This window comes from Festucalex cinctus, chromosome 4 (assembly GCF_051991245.1).
Source record: "Festucalex cinctus isolate MCC-2025b chromosome 4, RoL_Fcin_1.0, whole genome shotgun sequence".
Taxonomy (NCBI): domain Eukaryota; kingdom Metazoa; phylum Chordata; class Actinopteri; order Syngnathiformes; family Syngnathidae; genus Festucalex; species Festucalex cinctus.
Genome location: NC_135414.1, coordinates 24,765,650 through 24,789,266, shown reverse-complemented (window position 1 = coordinate 24,789,266; position 23,617 = coordinate 24,765,650). Strand labels below are relative to the sequence as shown.

General features: G+C 40.2%; 1 protein-coding gene across 2 annotated transcripts in view; it reads left to right on the top strand.

The window, feature by feature from the left end:
* Nucleotides 1-23,617, top strand: part of tln2a (talin 2a) — a 75,124-nt gene that overhangs the window by 36,527 nt on the left and 14,980 nt on the right. For both annotated transcript variants that reach the window (XM_077519850.1, XM_077519851.1), the window contains 34 exons: nucleotides 945-1,100; nucleotides 1,916-2,017; nucleotides 2,750-2,826; nucleotides 3,466-3,646; nucleotides 3,757-3,870; nucleotides 4,038-4,146; nucleotides 4,507-4,715; nucleotides 6,262-6,360; nucleotides 7,316-7,483; nucleotides 7,564-7,698; nucleotides 8,575-8,734; nucleotides 8,825-8,991; nucleotides 11,486-11,614; nucleotides 11,835-11,948; nucleotides 12,848-12,961; nucleotides 13,550-13,684; nucleotides 14,040-14,168; nucleotides 14,268-14,370; nucleotides 14,447-14,655; nucleotides 15,852-15,971; nucleotides 16,082-16,279; nucleotides 17,201-17,340; nucleotides 17,841-17,934; nucleotides 18,127-18,216; nucleotides 18,312-18,434; nucleotides 18,611-18,754; nucleotides 18,980-19,141; nucleotides 19,284-19,424; nucleotides 19,522-19,703; nucleotides 20,227-20,359; nucleotides 20,610-20,711; nucleotides 21,616-21,786; nucleotides 21,999-22,145; nucleotides 23,464-23,565. In XM_077519850.1, coding sequence (XP_077375976.1) covers nucleotides 945-1,100; nucleotides 1,916-2,017; nucleotides 2,750-2,826; nucleotides 3,466-3,646; nucleotides 3,757-3,870; nucleotides 4,038-4,146; nucleotides 4,507-4,715; nucleotides 6,262-6,360; nucleotides 7,316-7,483; nucleotides 7,564-7,698; nucleotides 8,575-8,734; nucleotides 8,825-8,991; nucleotides 11,486-11,614; nucleotides 11,835-11,948; nucleotides 12,848-12,961; nucleotides 13,550-13,684; nucleotides 14,040-14,168; nucleotides 14,268-14,370; nucleotides 14,447-14,655; nucleotides 15,852-15,971; nucleotides 16,082-16,279; nucleotides 17,201-17,340; nucleotides 17,841-17,934; nucleotides 18,127-18,216; nucleotides 18,312-18,434; nucleotides 18,611-18,754; nucleotides 18,980-19,141; nucleotides 19,284-19,424; nucleotides 19,522-19,703; nucleotides 20,227-20,359; nucleotides 20,610-20,711; nucleotides 21,616-21,786; nucleotides 21,999-22,145; nucleotides 23,464-23,565 — 4,659 coding nt within the window. The remainder of the gene's footprint in view (nucleotides 1-944; nucleotides 1,101-1,915; nucleotides 2,018-2,749; nucleotides 2,827-3,465; nucleotides 3,647-3,756; nucleotides 3,871-4,037; nucleotides 4,147-4,506; nucleotides 4,716-6,261; nucleotides 6,361-7,315; nucleotides 7,484-7,563; nucleotides 7,699-8,574; nucleotides 8,735-8,824; nucleotides 8,992-11,485; nucleotides 11,615-11,834; nucleotides 11,949-12,847; nucleotides 12,962-13,549; nucleotides 13,685-14,039; nucleotides 14,169-14,267; nucleotides 14,371-14,446; nucleotides 14,656-15,851; nucleotides 15,972-16,081; nucleotides 16,280-17,200; nucleotides 17,341-17,840; nucleotides 17,935-18,126; nucleotides 18,217-18,311; nucleotides 18,435-18,610; nucleotides 18,755-18,979; nucleotides 19,142-19,283; nucleotides 19,425-19,521; nucleotides 19,704-20,226; nucleotides 20,360-20,609; nucleotides 20,712-21,615; nucleotides 21,787-21,998; nucleotides 22,146-23,463; nucleotides 23,566-23,617) is intronic.

The following is a 23,617-nucleotide window of genomic DNA, read 5'->3' as shown; positions in this document are numbered from 1 at the left end:
TGTCCATCTGCTCACCGTCTGTACGGGAGCTCCTGAAACCTTTTGTGCGCTTTCTTCCCAGAGAATCATCAGTGCTTAGTGATGACAAATACAGTTTGTGTCTCAAACTGTTTCCCTTCCCTTTCCAAAGTTAATTTTAGTAGACTTTTCAAGCTTTTGTAATATAAAGCTGAGTTCAAGTATTTATTAAACAATCAAACGAGCAATCACGAGTGTCTTTCAGTGAGATCAAGCCTGTCACAGGAGGCTTTAATCAATAGTATGGTAACAGATGTATGAATCCATCTGTCTTTCTATTTTCATTATAGGGCTTAATCCTCTCCATCTCTTACAGGCTGAGAGATAAATCCAGGCTCATTCACATTGTTGACATGTTGATGTAAACAGCATATCAGTCACATTTCCACTTAGGAGCCATTTTGAGTGTCCGATCGAATCCAGTCCGACAGATGAATGATTTTGGTCCTTAGGCAAGAAACAGGCAGTGTTGACAAAATGCACCAAAGACGAGAGCTGCGTGTGGGTTCATCCATAGACACACATGCTCAATTTTATGAAATCCTGTAGGAGAGCTGTGTCAACACCCCTCTCCCTTCAAAAAGATGACAATGCTCACTATTGACTGTCTAATACTGTATGTCGTTGCCTTGGTAGCTGTTTTGGAGAAAAATCAGACACAGCTCTCAGTATGACAGTGCAGTTCTTCACCCCTGCAAACTACAACAACATGTAAAGCAATTGTTGAATAAATAAATGATCTGTAACGATTTTTTTTAACTATTAAAATGTCCATAAATGTACAGTGTACCGTACTGTAATTAAATAAAATCTTTACTTCTTTCTGGGTCTGCTTGTGCATAAATTATAGACTTTAGTCCACACACAAGTACTGTGCATGTTAGTTTATCATCTCGCTTCATTGTCATCATTTTAATCGTACACAGGAGAAGATGAAGAGCAAGAACAAGCTGGTGCCGCGCCTCCTGGGCATCACCAAAGAATCTGTGATGAGAGTGGATGAGAAGACCAAAGATGTGGTACAAGAGTGGCCGCTTACCACTGTCAAGAGGTGGGCCGCATCACCCAAGAGCTTCACCCTGGTAAGTCTCTCTGGAGTATAAATCTCTTTTTTTTTTTCTTTTTTTTTTTTTAAATGAAATTTATTTTACAAAAAGCCAGAACAAGCCATAAAGCCATCATTTCCTATCCAAACACATTTTAATTTATAATTTGTTTAAAATTATAAAATAATAAGTATTATAAATATTTTAATAATTATTTTTTAAAAAAGAAATTAAATAATGGGGTTGTTTTTATTTATTTAAAACAATTATTTCACTGCTTGTAATCATCACTCTCAGAATCAGAAATGGTGTCCATACTATATATTTGGAAATAAAAATAAAAATAAAAAAACTTCCAATCAGCTGTATATGTTTTGCTTCACATGAGAAATTGTGTTAAAAAATTATTGGTTCCACTCCAGAAACATGCGCAACATTTGTCTTTCTTCTTCTTTTCCCCCTCACCCTAAGGCACACTTGGCCGTGCCTCTCTGTTGATAAATCAACACTCCGGGAGCTCGAGTGAACCCGACCGTTTCCCTCGCTTCTTAAATTCCCCCGTGCACTTGTTTGACTGAACACCTCTCCTCACTCATCGATATTCCGCCTTGCGTGTGCAGCCACACGTCAATGAGCAACACACATTTAATCTCGTAGCAACAACCGAGCTGGCCTCCCTTTTCATGCTGTTAATTCAGACGAGTGCTTGGTGGGATTAGCCTGCTTCTTTGTGAACTGCTAATTAGCTTTGGTTTGGGCGTCGTCTGTTTTTTTTCTTTTTTTTTCTTTTTTTCTGGATATAGTTGAAGGTGAAATAGTTTATGCAACTGTGTTTAATTGTGTTTGTGCAGGACTTTGGCGAGTACCAGGAGAGCTACTACTCGGTGCAGACCACCGAAGGAGAGCAGATCTCGCAGCTCATCGCGGGTTACATCGACATCATCCTGAAAAAGGTGATTATGGAAGATAACATATACTGGTATTTGTGTACACACAATACTTAGTTGAAGCATCTTTTGCTCACTTGATAAATGTTTTTTTTGTTTTTTTTTTTTTTTTGTTTGCTTACAATACATGCCATGGAGTATTGTCTTGTGCATGTGCATAGCCTGTGGCATTATAGAATTGCTGTTTTTTTTGTTTTTTTTGCATTTGGTGGCCTACATTTTACAAATAACTTTACCAATACGTTCAAACGACAATACCAAGACGTTTGAATGACTTGATCAGTTTCCTTTGAACGGTATAGTCTCATCAAAGCTGTTGACTCCACAATGGCATTTCCACACTTCTGTAGTATTTTACCTTCCTCCTATATTCCAAAAACATTCATAGTTAGTAGGTTTATTCAAGACTCTAAATTTTCCTGAGATATGAATGTATGGTTGAAGTCAGCTGTGATCGGCTCCAGCTCACCCGTGACCCTAATGAGGATAAACGCTATGGAAAATAATGGTTGGCTAGATTGTGCAGGTGTTAGTAATTTTGTCTGCCAGTTGAAGGAGAATTTCATAAAACATAAATATCGACTTTGTTTGTTTTGTCTCATCCGGGAACATTTAGTAGTTTTAGATTAGTATAATCACTGTCATGTTCCAAGTTCTACCAACTAAATGCAGTATATATACTGTATTTATTTATTCTTTTTTAAAGGATCACTCTTCTCTATTATTCCCCTTTTATAGAAACAAAGCAAGGATCGTTTTGGATTGGAGGGTGACGAGGAAGCGACCATGCTTGAGGAATCTGTATCGCCTAAAAAGTAAGTGCATAAGAAACATCTAAATAACACATTTGCTGTATTCATTATTATTATTATTATTATTATTATTATTATTATCCATTTTCTGAACCACTTGTATTATTCTTATTATTATAATATTATTATTTTTTATTTTTTTTAAATCAGTTTCTAAAAGCCTGTTGAAAAAGGAAAATCTGTAGTACTCAGGTGGTCTGTAATAATAACTCATACGCATACGATCGAGCTACAGTCTACACTCTGTGTTTTGCTGTGCAAGTTTATCAGCTGTGCTGTGATGGTGTTATTATAATAACACAATGTTATTGCATACTAGTCTTACAAAAACAACATATCACACTGCATCCTTTTTTTTTCCCAATTTCCTCCTCCACACCAAATTGGAGCACAGTTCAGGCATCTATCTTGCCGAACTTCATTTCACCACACGAGCGCTTCCTCCTCTGGCTTTTATCCCAGGAGATAATCTCTGAAGGAAATTTCGCAGCGCTGGAAAAGCGAAGGCTCGATCCAAACATTTCCCGATCAGACGCGCGGGCTAATTTTCCCGCCCGAGCCTCAGCTTCCCGTCGAGGCGATCTCTCATCTTTCTTGTTTCGACGCGTGTCGCTAACTAATCCTGGTCGCTCGCGCTTTCAGGTCCACCATCCTCCAGCAGCAGTTCAACCGCGTGGGCCGGGCGGAGCACGGCTCCGTGGCGCTTCCCGGAGTGATCCGGTCCGGCTCTATCGGCACCGAGTCGCTCAGCGTGGGCTCCATGCCGTCTCCTCAGCAGCAGATCACCATGGGTCAGATGCACCGCGGACACATGCCGCCACTGGTAAGAATGCTTCAAGTGGCAATTTGACATTATGGGCCATTATGGGTCAATTCTTTGGCTTCACTGCGGTCAACAATGATTTTCTGAATGATGTTCTGTTTCCGTGGCAGAGTTCAGCCCAGCAAGCTTTAATGGGAACCATCAATACCAGCATGCAGGCCGTGCAGAAGGCCCAGATTGACCTGGGAGAGGTCGATGATCTTCCTCCACTAGGACAGGACATGGTATGTAGCCTAATTACGTAATTAGTATGACCATGGCTATAGCAACACATACACTCTATGGACTGAAGTGTTTACGTTTCAATCACCCTGTGCTGTATATCTCACAAATAGTTTTAATCCACACAGTGTCTGGACTTTCAAATGTCTTGGTCCAAAATTGTGTGCAGGCCTCCAAGGTTTGGATCCAGAACAAGATGGACGAATCCAAACACGAGATTCACTCTCAGGTTGACGCCATCACTGCAGGAACCGCTTCCGTCGTCAACCTCACTGCTGGTCAGTGGCCACCATGTTATTATTTTAGTGTTCGTTTGTTTTCGTTTAGTTTAATTGATTTGGTCATAACAATCAATAGGTAAAAAAAGAAATATACATATAAGAACGAAAGACCAAAAGGTGTTGACTGTGTTGACACAGTTTCAATTCACAATCAAAATTATTCCACAAGTTGACTCCTTTCACTGACATACATCTCTGTTTCACATTTGTTCAGTTTTTTTGTTTTTTTGTTTTTCCTAAATATTGATGTTCCTCTCAGCTCTTAGTTGCTAACTGTGTTGTGTTTTGTTTTCTCTTTGCAATCAATCTTTCTTAAAAATGTCTCCATTAAAATCCTCCATCATTTCTCCCCGCCAGGCGACCCGACCGACACGGACTACACAGCAGTGGGCTGCGCCATCACCACCATCTCCTCCAACTTGACCGAGATGTCAAAGGGCGTCAAGCTGCTGGCCGCCCTCATGGAGGACGAGGTGGGTGGCGGTAACGACCTGATGAAGGCCGCCAGGACGCTGGCGGGGGCCGTGTCTGACCTGCTCAAAGCCGTGGAGCCGGCCTCCGGAGAGGTAAGCGCAATCACTGGTCTATTCAGTGTCCAGGTTTATTTGCTGTGACTTAAATCAGACGTCGGGTTTTAGCTGACATTTTGTTTGTTTAGTTAACTGCGTGTCCTAAATGTTTAAAAATGGGCTGGTTGATTATCACCGAACTTGGTGTTGAAGCTGTTAGATTTTGGAGCCTGTTCACTAAACATGACAGTAAAACTTTCGTTTTCAATTTGGGATTGGTGCAGGCCAAAATTCTTGAGGGATTGATCTGAGAGCTGAAGGAATGTACTCGAGACTCCAAAAAAGTATAAATGAATGTACTTCACTCCATCTCTATTTTCTGTATTTTTCCCACATTTTTGTATAGGCACATGGCCATTGTACAATTATAATAATAATAATTATAATAATTTTAATTTTATTAATTATTTTTTTTTATTGATTTTAAAGCATGTATACAGTATTGTGCATGCTATGCGTTACTCTATATATTATTACACAATATTGTACCAGGCAATCTTTTCTCTTTTTAACTGACTTTTTTTTTTCTTTTTCTTAACACATATTGCTGGTAAGATTTTAGGGAGAACTCCGTGAGTGATTTACTTGAAACTTGAAAGGATGTACATTTTCTGAATTTACTTAGTTTAAATCTTTTATTTATGTGTAAAAAAAAAAAAAGGAAAAAAAAAAAAAAAAAAAAGAAAAGGGGCAGAAAAACAGGATTCGTTTTTATTTTATTTAACTACTAGTTGTAGGGTGTTTGTTTTTTTATGTGATCTTTTCTAATTAATGAATTTACCAGTATCTCTTCAGTGAGTGGTATATTCCTCACAATTTAAACTAAACAAGAATAGAAAAATGACAAATGCGTTTTTTTTTTGTTTTTTTGTTTTTTGTTTTTTTACCCAATTTAATATTTTAGAGGTAAATTGGCAGCTTAGCTGAATGGATTTTAAATTATGACAAGGTAGCAATAGCAACCAATTTTTTTTCTCGTTTTTTTTTTCTCGTTTTTTTTTCTCAATGACACACAGGGCTTTCTATATAATTACTTTTCTGTTGTGTCCAAATTAACGACACACCTCCAGGCCTAGAAGGAAATGTGCAATCTCAGAGTAATACAACTTTGCCTTGCCACTTTATTAAATGTGCATGTAATGTTGTGCTGACTGCATAAAGAGCTGTGATTGACGTGAAGCTGACTGCAAGGCACTTTCGGTCTTCAATGGAAGACAGCAAGTGGCTTGTTGACTCGCGTACTAATGAATAATGGAGTTGACTTTATGGACTTGTGCTGCAAGACTATAACGATCTGCCTGACATTTCTTCAGAGTTGTTTGTTTCTCCTGCAGTAGAAAAAACATTTTTCACTTTATAATAATGCATTGTCATTATGGGTCCCTTTACTGTGTGTTCTTGTGTCTGGGGAAGAAATAGAGATTCTCTTTATGTTGTAATATTTAAAAATTGCAGCATTAAGTTAATGTAAAGTACCTTAAACAAATTAACCAGAAGCCCCTTATCAAGCCGCGTTGGCGTGTGCGTATGTGTGTTTGTTCAGCCCAGACAGACGGTGCTGACAGCAGCAGGCAGCATCGGCCAAGCCAGTGGAGACCTCCTCCGCCAGATTGGAGAGAACGAAACAGACGAGAGGTTCCAGGTAACCATGGTGCTCATTCATTTGTCAAATTGGTGCACTTCAAGCAATGTCTATAATTTCAGTTATTATGACTTTCAAAACCATAAAAAAAATTCTACATTCAGTTTTTTAGTGCACATGCAAAAGTATTCAGAGGCTGTCCAACCAATCAAATTACAGAAAAGGGAAAATGTAGTGTGCTCATAGTGAATTAGTTACATGATAAATACATTATACAACAAATTTGTGGAAATACACTTTAATATCAATTTAGCTGAAACATCAAACAAAATAATTTTATGTCATGAGGTACTTTTCAAAGTCGGCCCTCACTCTATTGTCAACATTTTGAGAAGGAAAGAATGCTATCGCTCGCGGTTGTCCAAATGAGTCGAAGTGTGCTTACTCTAATTTTTATTTCTTTTTTGTCACTTCCAGGGTACGTTAACTATAAAACCGACAAATACAGTAAAAGAGGAATATTCATTACATATTTTAGATACCAAAAGGTTCAACCAAAATTACTTTTCTTACTTTTCTCTAACAAAAGTTGACTAGCATAATGCTAATGGAAGTTAGCAAAGATGTTGCACAAAATCTAAACCTTCAAACAACTGCTACTTTACCACACATGGAGCAGCAACACAAACCAACAGAACATACAACAAACAATGTCTACTTAAACACTAAATGTGACCATATAATTTAAAATTAAAAACAAGTCTGTTAGCTTGATGCTAACTTATAATATGAAACACCATTGGGCTGTGAAAATTAGCATAGACATTAGCAACATTGTAACATGGCTGGGATGTTGCTGTACAACATGCTACTACACTGAAGGCTCACAACTAATTCAGATATGTCTGTACAGTATAAAATAGTGTAAAAACTGCTGTAATACATTTTATTTTCAAGCTATGTATTATTTTTTCAAAGAGAGTGACTGGTCCTTCTGGTTTCGCTTCCTGCGCAGGATGTCCTTATGAACTTGGCCAAGGCGGTGGCCAACGCCGCCGCCATGTTGGTCCTGAAGGCAAAGAACGTGGCGCAGGTCGCAGAGGACACGGTTCTTCAGAACCGGGTCATTGCCGCTGCCACCCAGTGCGCCCTGTCCACCTCGCAGCTGGTGGCGTGTGCCAAGGTACTGCTTGAACCCTCATAAACCTTGCTAACTGTTCATCTCGCTTTATCATAATGACATCTGCTTCCATGTGCTTGTAGGTGGTGAGTCCCACGATCAGCTCCCCCGTTTGCCAGGAGCAGCTCATCGAAGCCGGGAAGCTGGTGGACCGCTCGGTGGAGAGCTGCGTCCAGGCCTGCCTTTCGGCCACAGAGGACGGAGAGCTCCTCAAACAGGTCGGTTGTATTACCTTCGCCAGGGAGGTCATAATTTCTTTTTGTGGTGGTTAAGTATTCTCTCGTGCCTGTTCCCATAACATTTTGCTGTGCGGCGTTTAAAAGTTACTATTTTAGAAAGAAAGAAAATTTTGGCCTGCTGTCATTTAAAATGGCCATCCTTGGTATATATGTAAGAAGCTGTAATATCGAAATAAATTTAATCCGGATCTGCTTTATGTTATGCATTTGACATTAACTCATTTGCTCCCAATAACATATAAATATGTTCTATTTCTTTGGTGTCCCAAATATATATTTATATGTTTGTTTGTTTGTTTTTTATGATTTTTTTTGTCATGCTAGAGCATACAGAAGGCGTATAGCCTCTGCTACTGCAGAGAACAGGTGAAAAATTGTAGTAATTACAAAAATGGCCAGTAGGTGTCATCAGAGTATAAGAGATCAACCAGGGTCCTGTTAAAAACAAGCTTTTTCCCCACAATTGTAAGCAGATTAATGCTAATTGTTACAAAATGGAAACCGATAGAAATACACTTTTTTTTCCCCCTGATGAAAGCAGAGACTCTAATCTTTCTTTTGGTAGGTTCCATGTTTTTATAGCAATAGAACACATTATTCTGTGGGTCTTGCATAATCAGTCAAAATCCAGTAAAAAGCCGGGAGCAAAAGGGGGTTGCTTCAGTGAAAATGGCTGCGAGTGAATGAGTTAATATAAACATGTCATTAAAAACAGATTAGGTTGTAATGGATTGCGTTTATTTGGGATCTTACATTGTGTTTGAATGGACTGGTTGAAATTTTAAAACAGTGATTGGGGAGTCGGTTAGGTTGATAAGCACGGTTCTGATGAGGAGCTCCCGTCATGTTTTGAAGGTGAGCGCGGCAGCCAGCGTGGTGAATCAAGCTCTGGAAGATTTGCTGCAACACGTCCGCCAGTACACCTCCAGAGGCGAACCCATCGGCCGCTACGACCAGGCCACTGACACCATCATGACCGTCACGGAGAGCATTTTCACCTCCATGGGAGATGCAGGTCAGTCCAAAATCCAGAACAAACTATATCGTGACACACAACATTCAACTTCCCATTGTAATGTATGCCTCCTGCTGTCATCCTCATCAGGTGAGATGGTCCGTCAGGCTCGGGTATTGGCCCAAGCCACCTCGGACCTGGTTAACGCCATGAGGTCGGACGCCGAAGCTGAGGTGGACGTTGACAACTCCAAGAAGTTGCTGGCGGCGGCTAAATTGTTGGCCGACGCTACTGCCAGGATGGTGGAAGCGGCCAAGGTATTTATTTCATTCTCTCAGCATTTAACTACTGGCCATCCTACTACTACTACGAATACTACTATTACTACTACGAATACTACTACTACTACTACTACTAATACTACTACTAATAATAATAATAATAAGTATTATTTTAATTATTATCATAATAATGATATCATCCTACTAATACTACAAGACTCGAAATAATTTGCAAGTCAGCATGCAGCAACACACATACTATATGCGCGGGTGCTGCTTACGCCACACCTGGTAGATAGCAATGAGCTTTTGCTGGCTACTAGTGCAGCTAAACACATTGCGGAGTCATTTCATGTTTGCCTCCATGTCTGCGACTAAGCTACAATCCTTGCAAGTGTCATTCTCACCGCGGGACGATGAGCGGAAGATGGGGAAGCCATGCTAACTGCTATTAGCTTATCAGTTAGCATGGCTTCCCCATCTTCCGCTCATCACATTAGATTGACATGAAATCGTCGGGTGATCGAATACACTTTTTACAGAAGTCTGGCTGGAACCGTGTTTAAGTGGAGCAATTAATGTCTGGAGAGAAAATTATGCACTTAATAATGAATCATTCTACACAAACAGCTAACAAGTCCTGAATCCAGAAATGAATTACGTTGTGTCATACGTCAGTTGGGAGGAGTGGCCTAGAAGAATACAAGTATATTAATAAATATTTATGAATTAACACAAAAGTTATTTTTCACAGGACAGTCTCAAGTTTTGATTTAGCTATATAATAATAATAATAATAATAATAATAATAATAATAATATAGCAGCTGCAGCAGTTGCAGTTTGAATTTACTGGACACTTTTTTTGCTCAATCCGATGTGTGGTTCAGGCCTACAACAACATTTCATAATTGGGGAACAATATTAGAAACAGCTGTGTGATTCTGTACATTCTGTAACAGTGTTAACTTTAACCACAATAATAACTTTATTGTTTCATTAATACCTATGCCAAAACAAAGCTGTTTTGAGACATCTCTTATATTGGATCCCATGAAGTTGTGCAACTGTACTTTGATGAAGTGGCCAGCTGGTGAGTAATGACTTAACCATACAAAGTCAATCCTTACTTTTCTCATTTGGAATTACAAACATCTGACCTGACACTGAACTGTACTGTTAGTTTGACATTTTAATTAAGTTAAGGATTATAAAACAAAACTCTGCCTACTATTGTCTCACTTTGGCTCCACTCATTTGGTCTGGATCAAGATCAAAGCACAGAAAACATCCCAAAACTGGAAGTTGGCACTGATGTGTATGAATGTTAAGTCACTGAGATTCCAAGTGTAGCTTAATGCGGCTCACTTGCCGTTTGATCCTAATTTAGCCTGTGCAATAAACCCTAACAAATTACTGTAACACTACTCTTCGTACAGATTTCTGGCTTGAATCAAATGAAGCCTAAAGGTGTCACAGCTAATAATATAGCGACTTAAGTGTAACATACTGTATAACAGTTATGACAAAGGGTTTTAACATACTTAACATGAGATACATTTTTTAAATTAATTTATCTGTCAACTGGATCAAACTCTATGAATAGCTCCCCACTTTCCACCATGACAATGAAGACGCCCTTCCATCTATTTACTTTCAATTAAGCCCTAATTTACCGCCAGTTGCCCCTTCACACATATCTTATCATGCCATCATACCTCACCCGGGCACCGTTGCCATGGCGACTGATGAACTGATAAGATATTAAGACTTCTGGACACCGCTCATTGTTTGGTCTTCTCCCCGGTTTCTTCATGTTAAATTGCCGTAACAAACACTGCTTGGGACTTGAAAAGCTTGTTAGCGTTGGCTCGCTCACGCACGCCGTATCTGGAATTTTGATAATTATGCATATGACCTGTTCTATTTAATCGGTGTCTGGCATACGGTGGCAATAAACTTGATTGGTCTGAAATTAAGTTTACCCAAAGCAAATTTAGCTACTTTTCGAGTATGGACATGATATTCAGTTTTTCTCTTTTTTTTTTTGTTGTTTGATAAGAACTAGGATGGGCAAAGTATAGCCCTGGGCCACATCGGTTCTTTTAAGTATTATTACCTTTTGGCTTTTTGGCTTTTTAATGGACAGAAGAGCGAAAGAAGAGACAGGAAGTGGGAGAGAGAGGGAATGACATGCAGGAAAGAGCCGCAAGGGATTCGAATCGGTGTCGCATGTTCCGATTAGCCAAAGCCATTTTTTCCCCAGATGAATTAGAATGTTGAAAAGCATTTGTCCAAAATGTCTTTGTAGGATCAACAATTGGCCCATTTAGCCGTTCCCAAAAATTGAGTTAGTGTCATAATCCAATAAGCGAGACCAAAAAAAAAACAATGAATTGGACTCAGATGTGACCACTGCTACACAAACAATAGAGAAAATATCTTTTTTTATACAGGAATTTCACTTACACTACTTTTGGGTAGATTCTGTGTTCTGACATATCTATGGTCGTGTGTGTAATTGCCCTCAGGGTGCTGCGGCCTATCCCGAGAACGAAGATCAGCAGCAGCGGCTGAGGGAGGCTGCTGAGGGTCTGCGAGTGGCCACCAACGCTGCGGCTCAGAACGCTATCAAGAAGAAGCTGATCAATAGACTGGAGGTGCGTGGGGAGCAGATTGGGGGACATGAGGGTGGAGATGATTAGATTCAAAACCGGAAATGATCTCTTCTTTTTTTTTTTTTTTTTTTTTTTTTTTTTGGCTTTCTTAAATGCCCACTCGGAAATGTACCATTTATCTCACATTCTTCTAAATTGATGTCAGCTCAGATGCTTTGGACGTTATGTGATTTGGTGTGTGTGTGTGTGTTTTGTGCTCCAGAATGCTGCCAAGCAAGGTGCGGCCGCTGCCACGCAAATTATCGCCGCCGCTCAGAATGCTGCCGCCTCCAACAAGAACACAGCCGCTCACCAGCAGTTGGTTCAGAGCTGCAAGGTGAGCATGATTGGGTTGTTTATTAAATGCAGTAGGGCAGTGATTCGCAAACATTGCGCCACAGCACATTTGTGCCATGAGAGACTGTGAGGTCTCGTTCACTGCCGTCAACAAAATAAGGAAAAAAGAGATTTTGGATGCCAATCCAAGCTCAAATTTTCATACACAAGTCACACTTGAGTATAAGTCGCAGGATCAGCCAAACTAAAAAAAAAAAAAATAATAATAAAAAAGTACAACTTATAGTCCCAAAATGCGATAAATGCTAAACAACACTGCACATCAACATTACTTAAATCTTGATGAACTTCCTGTTTTGATGACTTTTGCAGCACTCAAGTCAGGCCTGATGGTGCTAAGCACAAAAATATATTTCCCGCTGTATTGATACGATTGTGACAAGTTGACAATTCACAATTAACGAGAGCTATCAAGATTAATAGACAATCAATCTATTATCAAATTAATCGACAACTATTTTAATAATCAAGTAATCTTTTGGAGCCATTTTTTTTATTATTATTATTATTTAAAATTGTCACAATCCTCTGATTTCAGCATATCAACAGTACTTGTTCACTGATTTCTGTAGTCCTTCATGAAAGAAGACTGATTATCTTCTGTGTTTACTCAAAATAAGACATTTGCAAACATCTCTGTTTTTACTTTGGAAAACAATGCCCGAACTGTTAACATCAATCCCCCTTTTTTAATCACTGTACGAATGTGAAGTACCTAATAAACACCAATCACTGGTTAATAAACAGTAATCATTAAAAAAAATGCTTTCGTAATACACTTTAATGCAAAATTAAAATGTAAATGTAATCTAAAAGTATTCAATAGTGACAGCACTATAATTAACCAGTGATTGTTATTTTTTTTCGTGTGTTATTCAGGTGGTGGCTGACCACATCCCTCAGCTGGTCCAGGGGGTGCGCAGCAGTCAGGCCAAGCCGGACGACATCAGCGCACAACTTTCCCTCATTATTGCCAGCCAGAACTTCCTCCAGGTGCAACACATGACACGCGCGCACTCACACTTGCACACATGTTCTTATGGCAAATGAATGTTGTAACTTGATGCCCCAGAATTGGCACGACTACTTTGGGAATGAGGCTGAAGAAAGTATAAATAGAGATTGTTCCATGTTGGGACATTTTTATAATGGACCTACAACCTATTTTTTTAACTGATAGTTGATTGACTCAAATGCTCTATTTCTGCAATTGGTAGCCAGGGGTTGTGGATTGGATACTAATCATTTAAGACATGGTCTTCACATCTAAGGCTGTTTACATGCTTATATAGGGGCTGCTGTTTTTCTTAGCAACAGAGTACAAATTGGATCAGTATTTTTTTTGTCCATATGTGAGCGATACCCTCTAAGAAATTGGGTAAAAGTACAATGAAGGCGTCTGTCTGAGAGATGTTTATGTGATAAGTGAATGACCAACCCGGCAACTAATTAGGGCACAGTGTCTTTTTGGGACAACCCATTGTTTGAGAAAATACCGTTTATCATAGCCGCCCTGTACGGAGTTTTGCTGAACAAAGCAGTTTCAAAAATAGATCTATTTCTGTTCCTTGCTCTACACAGCCCGGTAGTAAGATGGTGACCTCTGCAAAGTCATCGGTTCCCACGGTGACGGATCAGGCTGCAGCCATGCAACTGGGTCAGTGTGCCAAGAACCTGGCCACTTGCCTGGCCGAGCTGAGGACAGCCGCACAGAAGGTAGCAGACAAACTTTCATTTGTATTTTGTGTTTAATACTGAGCAGTAGTTCAATTGTGAAAGTACTGCATATGAATCGGCGTGTCTCATAATTTTTTGTAGTGCTGTTTTGAGTTCATTTGCTCAGCTGCTGAAGTCTGCCTAGCAACAAGTGACCTCACAAGCTGAAAACCAAACATGAGCTGTATAGCAGACAGAGAATAATAATTGTGGTTTAGTTTTGAAGTCTTATAATGAATTATACATTTGTGTTGTACCACAATCTATAACCATAATCCTTTAATAAAACGCTACTAAAGTACTGCACTTTTAAGCTAGGCTACATACACCTTGGTTGATGTCATTTTTTTTCTAGGCTCATGAAGCTTGTGGCCCCATGGAGATCGACTCTGCACTGACGGCCATCCAGACGCTGAAAAGTGAGCTGCAGGACGCAAGGCTGGCTGCTAGCAATGCGCAGCTGAAACCGCTGCCGGGAGAATCCGTAAGAAAATGCCGCTTTACGCATTCAAATAACAAATTGCAATTTTCTAAAATTGCAAGTTTTTAATCTCAGATTGTATTTTCTTGAACGGCCCTCCAGTTGGAGAAGTGCGCTCAGGAGTTGGGCAGCACCTCCAAGTCAGTTGGGTCCTCCATGGCACAGCTACTAACCTGTGCTGCACAAGGCAATGAGCATTACACAGGTTGGTTCTGTGTATCAACTGCGCATTATTTATGCGATTATGAACCTGAAATAAAATTGTAACTTGTGTGCGGTAGGCATAGCAGCCAGGGAGACGGCGCAAGCCTTAAAGACGCTGGCCCAGGCAGCCCGCGGAGTCGCCTCCTCCACCACCGATCCCAAAGCCGCCGCCGCCATGCTAGAGTCGGCCCGCGACGTCATGGAGGGCTCAGCGCTTCTCGTCCACGAGGCCAAGGAGGCGCTTATCTGCCCCGGAGATGCTGAGAGCCAGCAGAGGTTGGCCCAGGTGAGATCTGACAGCATTTTTTTTTTTTTTTTTTTTTTCCTGAATCATCTCTTCATGATGATTTTTATTTTTTTTTCTGCAAAAAAAAAAGAAAGGGAAAAAAAAAAGACTTAGACAATTATTTTAAGAAGGCGTCAACTCAACTCTTGTGCAGATGATTTTCCATCTTCACAAAATACACACACTAATCATAAGGTGCCTTGTCACATCCTGAACTGTATAAAATACTAAAATATAGGGATGCGCATTTCTAGTTCCTGATTGTAAAACAGCCACAAGAGGCTTCATAAGTACCGATACCTTGAAATATAAGTCCTGGTATTGGTACTCGCACAAAGTAAACTAAAATAGGACAATAATTATGCTCATGCAGTTAATAACAAAACCAAAATATTGTAAACATCCCTCAGTATGACTGCAGAGTTCAACTTTACACCTTCCAAAATAAACATAGTGTTAAATTAATTTCTTACTCTTTGACAAAGTTATGATCTTTACAGAAATGTCGTGATGTACTGCATGTACTGTAAAATATGGTGTTTGTGGGTCCCCATTCATTATTTCCTCAAAATAAGACTTTGATTATTCCTCATAATTCTTAATCCACCATTCAAAGGTTTTAAAATGATAAAATTCCCTCAGACACCACCCAATGTTTCTACATTTGTTTTATTTTTCTTTGTACACATTTGCAATGCAGTGATTTGCATCTTTAAGGCGACTGGAATGAGCGAAAGCACCAACAATAATTCATTTTTACAAAATATTCAAATAAATTTCATAGAAATGTGAAACATTGTAATGTAATATTAAGACAGTATCGACCATTCCTAATCTTTGAGAGGTCTTAAATTGATTCAAAGTTTCCTAAAAAAAAAAAAAAAGTTAGTGAGACTTCCTTTAACCTGCAATTGCCTCATAAGAAAGTCTTTCAGGTAAATATTTACATGCAGGAGAGGGAAGCAAGTAGCTCAACATCTGTCATATTATGCAAGGCAAAGCGTCGTAATTAAGCGGGTGGCATATTGTATAAGCAAAACATCCTAAATGATTTATGCCTTACCATCTCATTTTCCCAACTCAATTAAAACTGTAGGTCGCGATAACCACAAAGGTTGATGTTGCTTGAATTATAAATCATCAAGCTTGTGATTGTTGTAAACGTTCCGGTGGTCTTCACTTCCTTGAACCTGCAGGTGGCCAAGGCCGTGTCGCATTCATTGAACAACTGCGTCAACTGTCTGCCTGGTCAGAAGGACGTGGACATGGCTCTCAAGAGCATCGGAGAGGCCAGCAAGAAGCTCCTCATTGAAAGCGTGGGTTGAACAAAACCTGCCTTGCATAAAAATTCTGCTTCATAAGCTCAGGGAGTTAATAAAGTCTGTGAAAAATACAGCAGTGTTGTAAGCCTTCCTCTGCTTTTTAGATCCCGCCAGCCTCCAAGACCTTTCAGGAGGCGCAGAGCGAGCTCAACCAGACGGCGGCCGACCTGAACCAGTCTGCGGGCGAGGTGGTTCACGCCTCCAGGGGCTCCAGCAGCCAGCTGGCGGTGGCGTCGGGGAAGTTCAGCGACGACTTTGACGAGTTTCTGGACGCCGGCATCGAGATGGCAGGGCACACTCAGGTCCGTCTCGCTTCGCCTAAACTTTTCACATAATACACTAAATGATTGTGAAGAAACGAGACACTGTCAGTTTTAGTTGAAGTTGGAGAAGCCAGCGAAGTAGCATATTGTGTGCTGCCATGATGATTCCTGAGTCGTCCTTCAAAATGCAAAGTGTGCATCTTATTTTGCCAGTTTTTTTTCTACCCCCCATTTTTCAATTTTCATATTTTCTATGTCAAAACCATCCGGATTTTACAAAAATAAGCCCACCAAGGCCACCTGGAGCACATTTCACAACACAAGATGTTAATTTCTATGTTGAATGTGTGCATACATACAAAACCCACCTTTCATACTTTTTTTTTTTTAATTTTTTTTTTTTATAATTTTTTTTTTTTTTTTACAAAATAGATCCTCCATTTTCCTAGTGATTCTACACATTTGTGTCAATATCATAATAAAAATGGAGCCTGTCACGACCAGCCATATGGCACGGCTTGTATTTTTGTTGTTGCCACGTTTTATGAAGCGAGGCACAGCAGTATTGGCAGCCCAATCACCCACCCATTCCCATAAATTATCGTTTCCATCCATCCATTTTCTCGAGCACTTGTCCTCATTAGTGTCGTGGGTGAGCTGGAGCTCGTCGCAGCTGACTTTGGGCACACATCCTAATCTGGACACCAGCCAATCGCATATGAACAAACAACTGTTCACATTGACAAATATTAACACCTAAGAATCTTCAATTAACCTAATGTAGGTTTTTGGAATGTGAAATGAAGCCGGAGTAAATGTTATTTGCCAAGATCCCTATTAAAAATCTCAACTACGTTATGTTCTAATTGTGCGTTCATCTACATAATTATTTTTTTTTCTAGTTTTTAAAGTAACCTTCATGTGATGTTGTTTGTTTTGTCATGTGGCTTGTCATCTCAGAAGAGGGACGACCAAGTGCAGGTGATCAGTAACCTGAAGAACATCTCCATGGCCTCCAGCAAGCTGTTGCTGGCCGCCAAGAGTCTGTCAGTGGATCCCGGTGCAGCCAACGCCAAGAACTTGCTAGGAGCTGCTGCAAGGTAACACCGTCAGTGGTTCCGATTTGTGTTTTTGTTCAAGTGTCCTTCACTTCAAAGCCTTGATTTTCAAAGTGTAGCCCACATACCAAAATGGCTCCCTCTAGTGGAATTACTGAATTTAATCTTCTTGAATTATCTTGTGTTTTTTGTTTTGTTTTTTAAATCCAGTACAATTACAAACAGTTCCCTTGCATTTATCTTTTGGAACGGTTTATTTCCAAATATTGGCATTTTTTTATTTTAACTTTTATATGCAGTTCATTATAATTGAATCCTTATTTAAGTTTTTTTTCCTTTTACGAGCACAGTGTTAATTATCACACCGTCTGCAATGTTACAGTGGTGAACAATAATATATAACAATGAAATTTACTTTTTTTGTGTTTTGGTGAATAATTACTCACAATATGGTAGCACTTAGGAGATTTTTCGAGGTGGCACTTGGCGTAAAAAGCCTGAGAATCACTGCTTGAGATGTCTTTTCCGGTTCCTCGTTTCAGAGCTGTGACCGACAGCATCAACCAGCTGATCACGCTGTGCACTCAGCAAGCGCCTGGCCAGAAGGAGTGTGATAACGCCCTGAGAGAGCTCGAGGTGAACCACACTCATTTTTAATTATTATGGTTCCCAGGAAGCAACAGGTTTGAGGACTTGGCCCTCTGTGAAGCAAATTTTAGCTCGACACTGTCAGGGATTATTGTTCTGTACTTATATTTTGTCTAAAAGGCAAAGGTGGAATAATAATGTTTTATCTGTGTGTAAAAGAAGTTGACTCAATTCTTCCAGGCTGTTCGAGGAATGCTGGACAACCCCAATGAACCCGTCAATGACCTCTCCTACTTTGACTGCATCGAGAGTGTCATGGAAAATTCCAAGGTAGTCCTTCCAGGTCCACCAGCTGGGAGTTAAAACATCCTTCATCTCTAACAGTCCGTTACTCCGCTCTGTTTTATTCCTGGTGGTCTGTTCAGGTCTTGGGAGAATCAATGGCGGGAATTTCCCAGAACTGCAAGACGGGAGATGTGATGTCATTTGGAGACTGTGTGAGATTGGCGTCCAAGGCCTTGTGTGGGCTCACTGAAGCTGCTGGACAGGTATGTAAAAAAAAAAAATCCCCGAATGTCTTTTATTCATGTAGGATGATTTTTCTTTTTTTTTTTTCTTTTTTTTTTTCTTTTTTTTTTAAACCAAAGTTTTTTTTATATGTCCCTATATCGTTGCTACACACCCAAGATTATTATTAGTATTATTATTATTTGTTTTGCATTAGGCATCCTACTTGGTGGGCGTGTCCGATCCCAACAGTCACGCAGGTCACCAGGGATTGGTGGACCCGATCCAGTTTGCTAAAGCCAACCAGGCCATTCAGACGGCCTGTCAGAATCTTGTGGACCCGGAGAGTAGCGCCTCCCAGGTAAATGCAGATTTAAAATAAAAACCACTAACACGTTTATATTGTTTCCCAGGTTTTATGTTTGCACTATAAAATGACTGCAAATGGTTGAAAATTGTGTTGCATGCTTGGAGGGCTAATACGAGATATTATAATCACGGATACTTTGAGGAAATGTTGCAGTGACCGTTAATGGACTGTGAATCATTTGGGCCTTTTTTTTCCCCCCTCTCCCTAATATTGCAGGTGCTCTCAGCAGCCACCATTGTTGCAAAGCACACGTCTGCGCTGTGCAACGCCTGCCGACTGGCCTCCTCCAAGACGACCAACCCAGTCGCCAAGAGGCACTTTGTCCAGTCGGCTAAGGAGGTGGCCAACAGCACCGCCAACCTGGTCAAAACCATTAAGGTGTGTACCTTTAGGCAAATCGTAGCCAGTTTTGAATTACAGACTCAATTGATTAATAGTAGCTCATGTCAAAATTGTTTCAAATTTCTTTTGGTCAGCGAGCTTGTTCGTGATGCTTTCCTGACGTTGTTTTCTCCTTTAGGCTCTGGATGGAGATTTCTCGGACGAAAACAGGAACAAGTGTCGAGTAGCCACGGCTCCACTCATTGAAGCGGTGGAAAACCTGACAATATTTGCGTCCAACCCGGAATTTGCCAGCATACCGGCTCAGATCAGCCATGAGGTCAGTTAAAGACAGCTGCTTTTTGTGTATTTCGATTAAAAAAAAAAAAAAATTATGTTGTGTGTCTATAGTCTTCCACCAACTTGTTTCCCTGCAGGGTTCTACAGCTCAGGAACCCATCATCCAATCAGCACGCTCCATGCTTGACAGCTCCACCTACCTGCTCAAGACTGCCCGCTCATTGGTTATCAACCCCAAAGACCCGCCCACTTGGTCTGTCCTGGCTGGTCACTCACGCACCGTCTCCGACTCCATCAAGAGTCTCATCACGGCCATCCGGTTTGTTTGGTTGATCTTACTAACTAATCTAGTTTAGTTTTATTACTATATTAAGGTTGTAACAAATATTCACAGCACAGTGTACACTGTACAACGTATAAGGCAATATGTTTGCTTTTTTTTCGACAATTTTTTCATAACATCGAAAGGGCCCACATTTACTCTACTCCAACTGCTTAACTACGAATTGTTCACTTTATAATTGTTATAGGTCGTGGAGTAGTGGTTACCACTATGAAATTTATAATTATTAACTGTGGGAGTAGATTGCACTTTCCAAATAGTGAGCCAACACTAAATGGCTTTATTCATCAGTAGTTTAACATGCCATTATTAGCCAATATACACTTGCTGTGTCCTGAAACTAATTTGTTTCTTTCCCCTTCTTGTGTTGTTGTTGTCCCCTTCCTCCTTCCCCATCTCTCTTTTTCAAACTCTCTCCTCTTCACCGCCTGTTTATCATCTTCCAACCTTGCTCCCCCATCCATTATATTGCTCTCTCTCCGGACCATTTGCTTCTCAGGGACAAGGCCCCTGGCCAGCGGGAGTGCGACTCGTCCATTGATAACATCAATAAATGTATCCGGGACATTGAGCAGGCCTCTTTGGCTGCGGTCAGCCAGAACTTACCCAGCAGGGACGACATCTCTCTGGAGGTAAAGAACCGTTATGAAAGGCTTCAAAATATTTCTCTTTTTTTGTTTTATACTTATCCTTGTCTTATCCTTGTCAAATGATGGCTTCATTCGATCACATCAATCATGACAAGATTTCAGTTTGAGGGCACATATATCAAGGTTCCAGATGAAGCACTTTGAATGCAATTCCACCGCTTCCATCAAAGGCCACACAGGAACAAATGTACTTTCATTTCCTCTTTTTCTTTTTTTTCTTTTTTTTTTTTAGGCCCTGCAAGAGCAGCTGACGTCCTCCGTGCAGGAAATTGGCCACTTAATCGACCCTGTTTCCAATGCTGCCAGAGGCGAAGCTTCCCAACTAGGACACAAGGTACGGTGTATATAGGGCAACGCACTAATGACTTTACTTAAATGCTGCAAATGTGAACCAAGTAAAAAATGTGATAAAGAGAGATCATATAAAAACACATTTTTATTCAAACTCCTTTCAAAAAAACTTCGAACATACAAACCTAAACATAATTAAACAAAAATAATTGCAGATATCTTATTACATACATGTATGTGGCATTGGGAAGTCTGTGTGAGTGTCTGCGTGTGAGCTGTGGCCTACAGCAGCTCCTGCATGAATGTTTAGAGGATACTTTGTTCTCTTACATTTTATTGATGATTCAAATATTTATATATAAAGTAAGTCAAATCTGAGGGACTATCATATGACAAAATTGTGTCCGTGTACTGTACCTGACACTAAAATTGCCAAAACCACTCTAATAAGACAGGGATTCATAGGGATTGATGGAAAGCTGTTTGACCATTTATTCAGTATCCTACTAGTGTGCTGTAAATATATACTCAAACAGCTTTGAGGCCAGTCATTTATTTTGCCTCACTAATCACATAGAAAGGAACATACTAGAACATGATTTCAATAAATATGCAAAGCACTGGCCCATTTTGAGCATTTTTTTCTCACAGTGCGTTAGTTTTATTTCATGACTCAATATGAATAAATAAATGCTCGAAAGCCTTGTCATAATACATAAACACCAAAGCAACTATCCCTGGATGCTGTGCAGGTTTGCCCCCTAGTGGCTGCAAGGAGTACAAAGCTGGTATCAGATCAATCTGATTGGATGCTTTGTGTTTTGCGGTGTTGCCATAAGAATGTTATCGATTTTCTGTCCATAAAGTCCTCTTGGATCATCAATTAAAAAAAAATAAAAATCTGTTAACCAAGCTCGACACACAATTGATGTGAGTTTTGGCCTCAGGTGAGCCAGCTGGCCGGCTACTTTGACCCACTGATCAGGGCAGCAGTGGGTGTGGCATCCAAGCTGAAGGACCACCAGCAGCAGATGACCTTCCTGGACCAGACCAAGACCCTCGCTGAGTCCGCCCTGCAGATGCTGTACGCGGCCAAGGAGGGAGGAGGAAATCGCAAGGTTAGATCTTCGGTGGTGGTTATCTACCAACAAGTAGTTGATGGGTTTAGGTTAAAATACCGCTACAATCTGACATTATATCCTGCTAGAACAGAATGCATTATCGGAACTGACTGTTCTCCCCAGATGAACAAAATATAAATACAGAAACCACAGACCATCTTTGTTTTTGTTGCTTGTGTGTGATTGTTCATGGTCATGACAACTCCCAGGCATCCCACACACACGACGCCATCGCCGAGGCCGCCCAGTTAATGAAGGAGGCGGTGGATGACATCATGGTGACGCTGAATGAGGCTGCCAGTGAAGTTGGCATGGTCGGGGGCATGGTGGATTCCATAGCGGAAGCCATGGCCAAGGTAAATCTACATTTTGTATTTTTTATTTTATTTTTTTACATTTCCGAGTTGTCTTGTTTTGTGCATTGCTTTTGTCTAAAGATACCAGGCGTAGTTTTTTTTTTTTTTTTTTGCACACACCCTGTCTCAGCATATTTGTCTCATGCAAGTGAGCCAGCCCCCGCCTAGACTTCATACAGCTGACAAGTACAGATTTCGTTGCCATGACGACCGGGGCTGCACGAGGGGTGGTTGCACATATTCACCCCTAAAACATATATATTGAAACTGTTTAACTACAAAGTACACGCAAGCCCCTACAAAAATGCAGCTCTGCTTACCTTATGCCTTTGATATAGTCTTTTAGTGCCCATCACTCGAAAGTGCCTCTGGATCTCCAGCCAGCCTAGCTGATCATGTCATTTGCGAAGAAACTTGGTGTGAGGGTCATTTTTAAAGCTAGAGAATCTGGAAAGCATCCCTCACAATTCATCATTTTCATCAAGCCACTGCAGCTGTGACTATTTCAAGATGTCAGATTCCAAAGTGCCACCTTGCAGTAGGCTAAGTGAATGTCAAGTTCCTGTGATATTGCAGACTGCCTTCCGCTGGCACACCTTTCTCTCATCATCTCTCTACTGGCTTCTCTGTGATGTGTTATTTTAACACAAGACACTGTAATGTATGCAGTGCAAGCTGGCAATCATGTTTTTTTTTTTTTTTTTTTTTTTTTTAAACTTGTGAGGCTTTTTTTAAACTGTGATGACATTGTCAATTTCTCACCAGATGATTCCTTAATTATGACTGCGCTTGAATAGACAATCATCAATATTCCCTTTACAAAGATAATAACTTGTCACACAGGTATTTATTTATCAATGTGCTTATTGTAATTTTAAGTTAAAGTATACATAAAAATAAGTATAAATAATACGTTCTATGCAGCTCCACTAATCTAAATACAGTGTTCTGGTTAATATTGCGTTAGTAGACTGAGTTAAGCCGCAAAATCCAGCAGTTTTTAACAATATCAGAAGTTGGCCATTTTGCCACTTGCTGTTGAGTGAAAATGACATCACAGTTGCTCAGGTAACGACCAATCACAGTTTCAGGTGAGCTGTCATTGCCTGACCAACATTGATGTCATCTTTAGTCGACAGCAAGTGGCAAATGGCCGACCCCTGAGATAGATAAAAATGGCTGTTTTTTGCTTCATAACTCATATTCCACAAATGTAATATTATTATGATATCGTGTTTAGACTAGTGAGGTCACATATTGTCAAGAAATGTTTGAGGTTGACTTCCCCTTTAAATCTAAATGTTTCTTTTATCTTCAGCTGGATGAGGGAACGCCGCCCGAGCCCGAGGGATCATTTGTGGATTACCAGACCAGTATGGTCAAACACTCCAAAGCTATTGCAGTCACTGCTCAGGAAATGGTAAACCACGTTACTGTTTCAAATGTTACCTATCTGTACAAAATCTTATGAA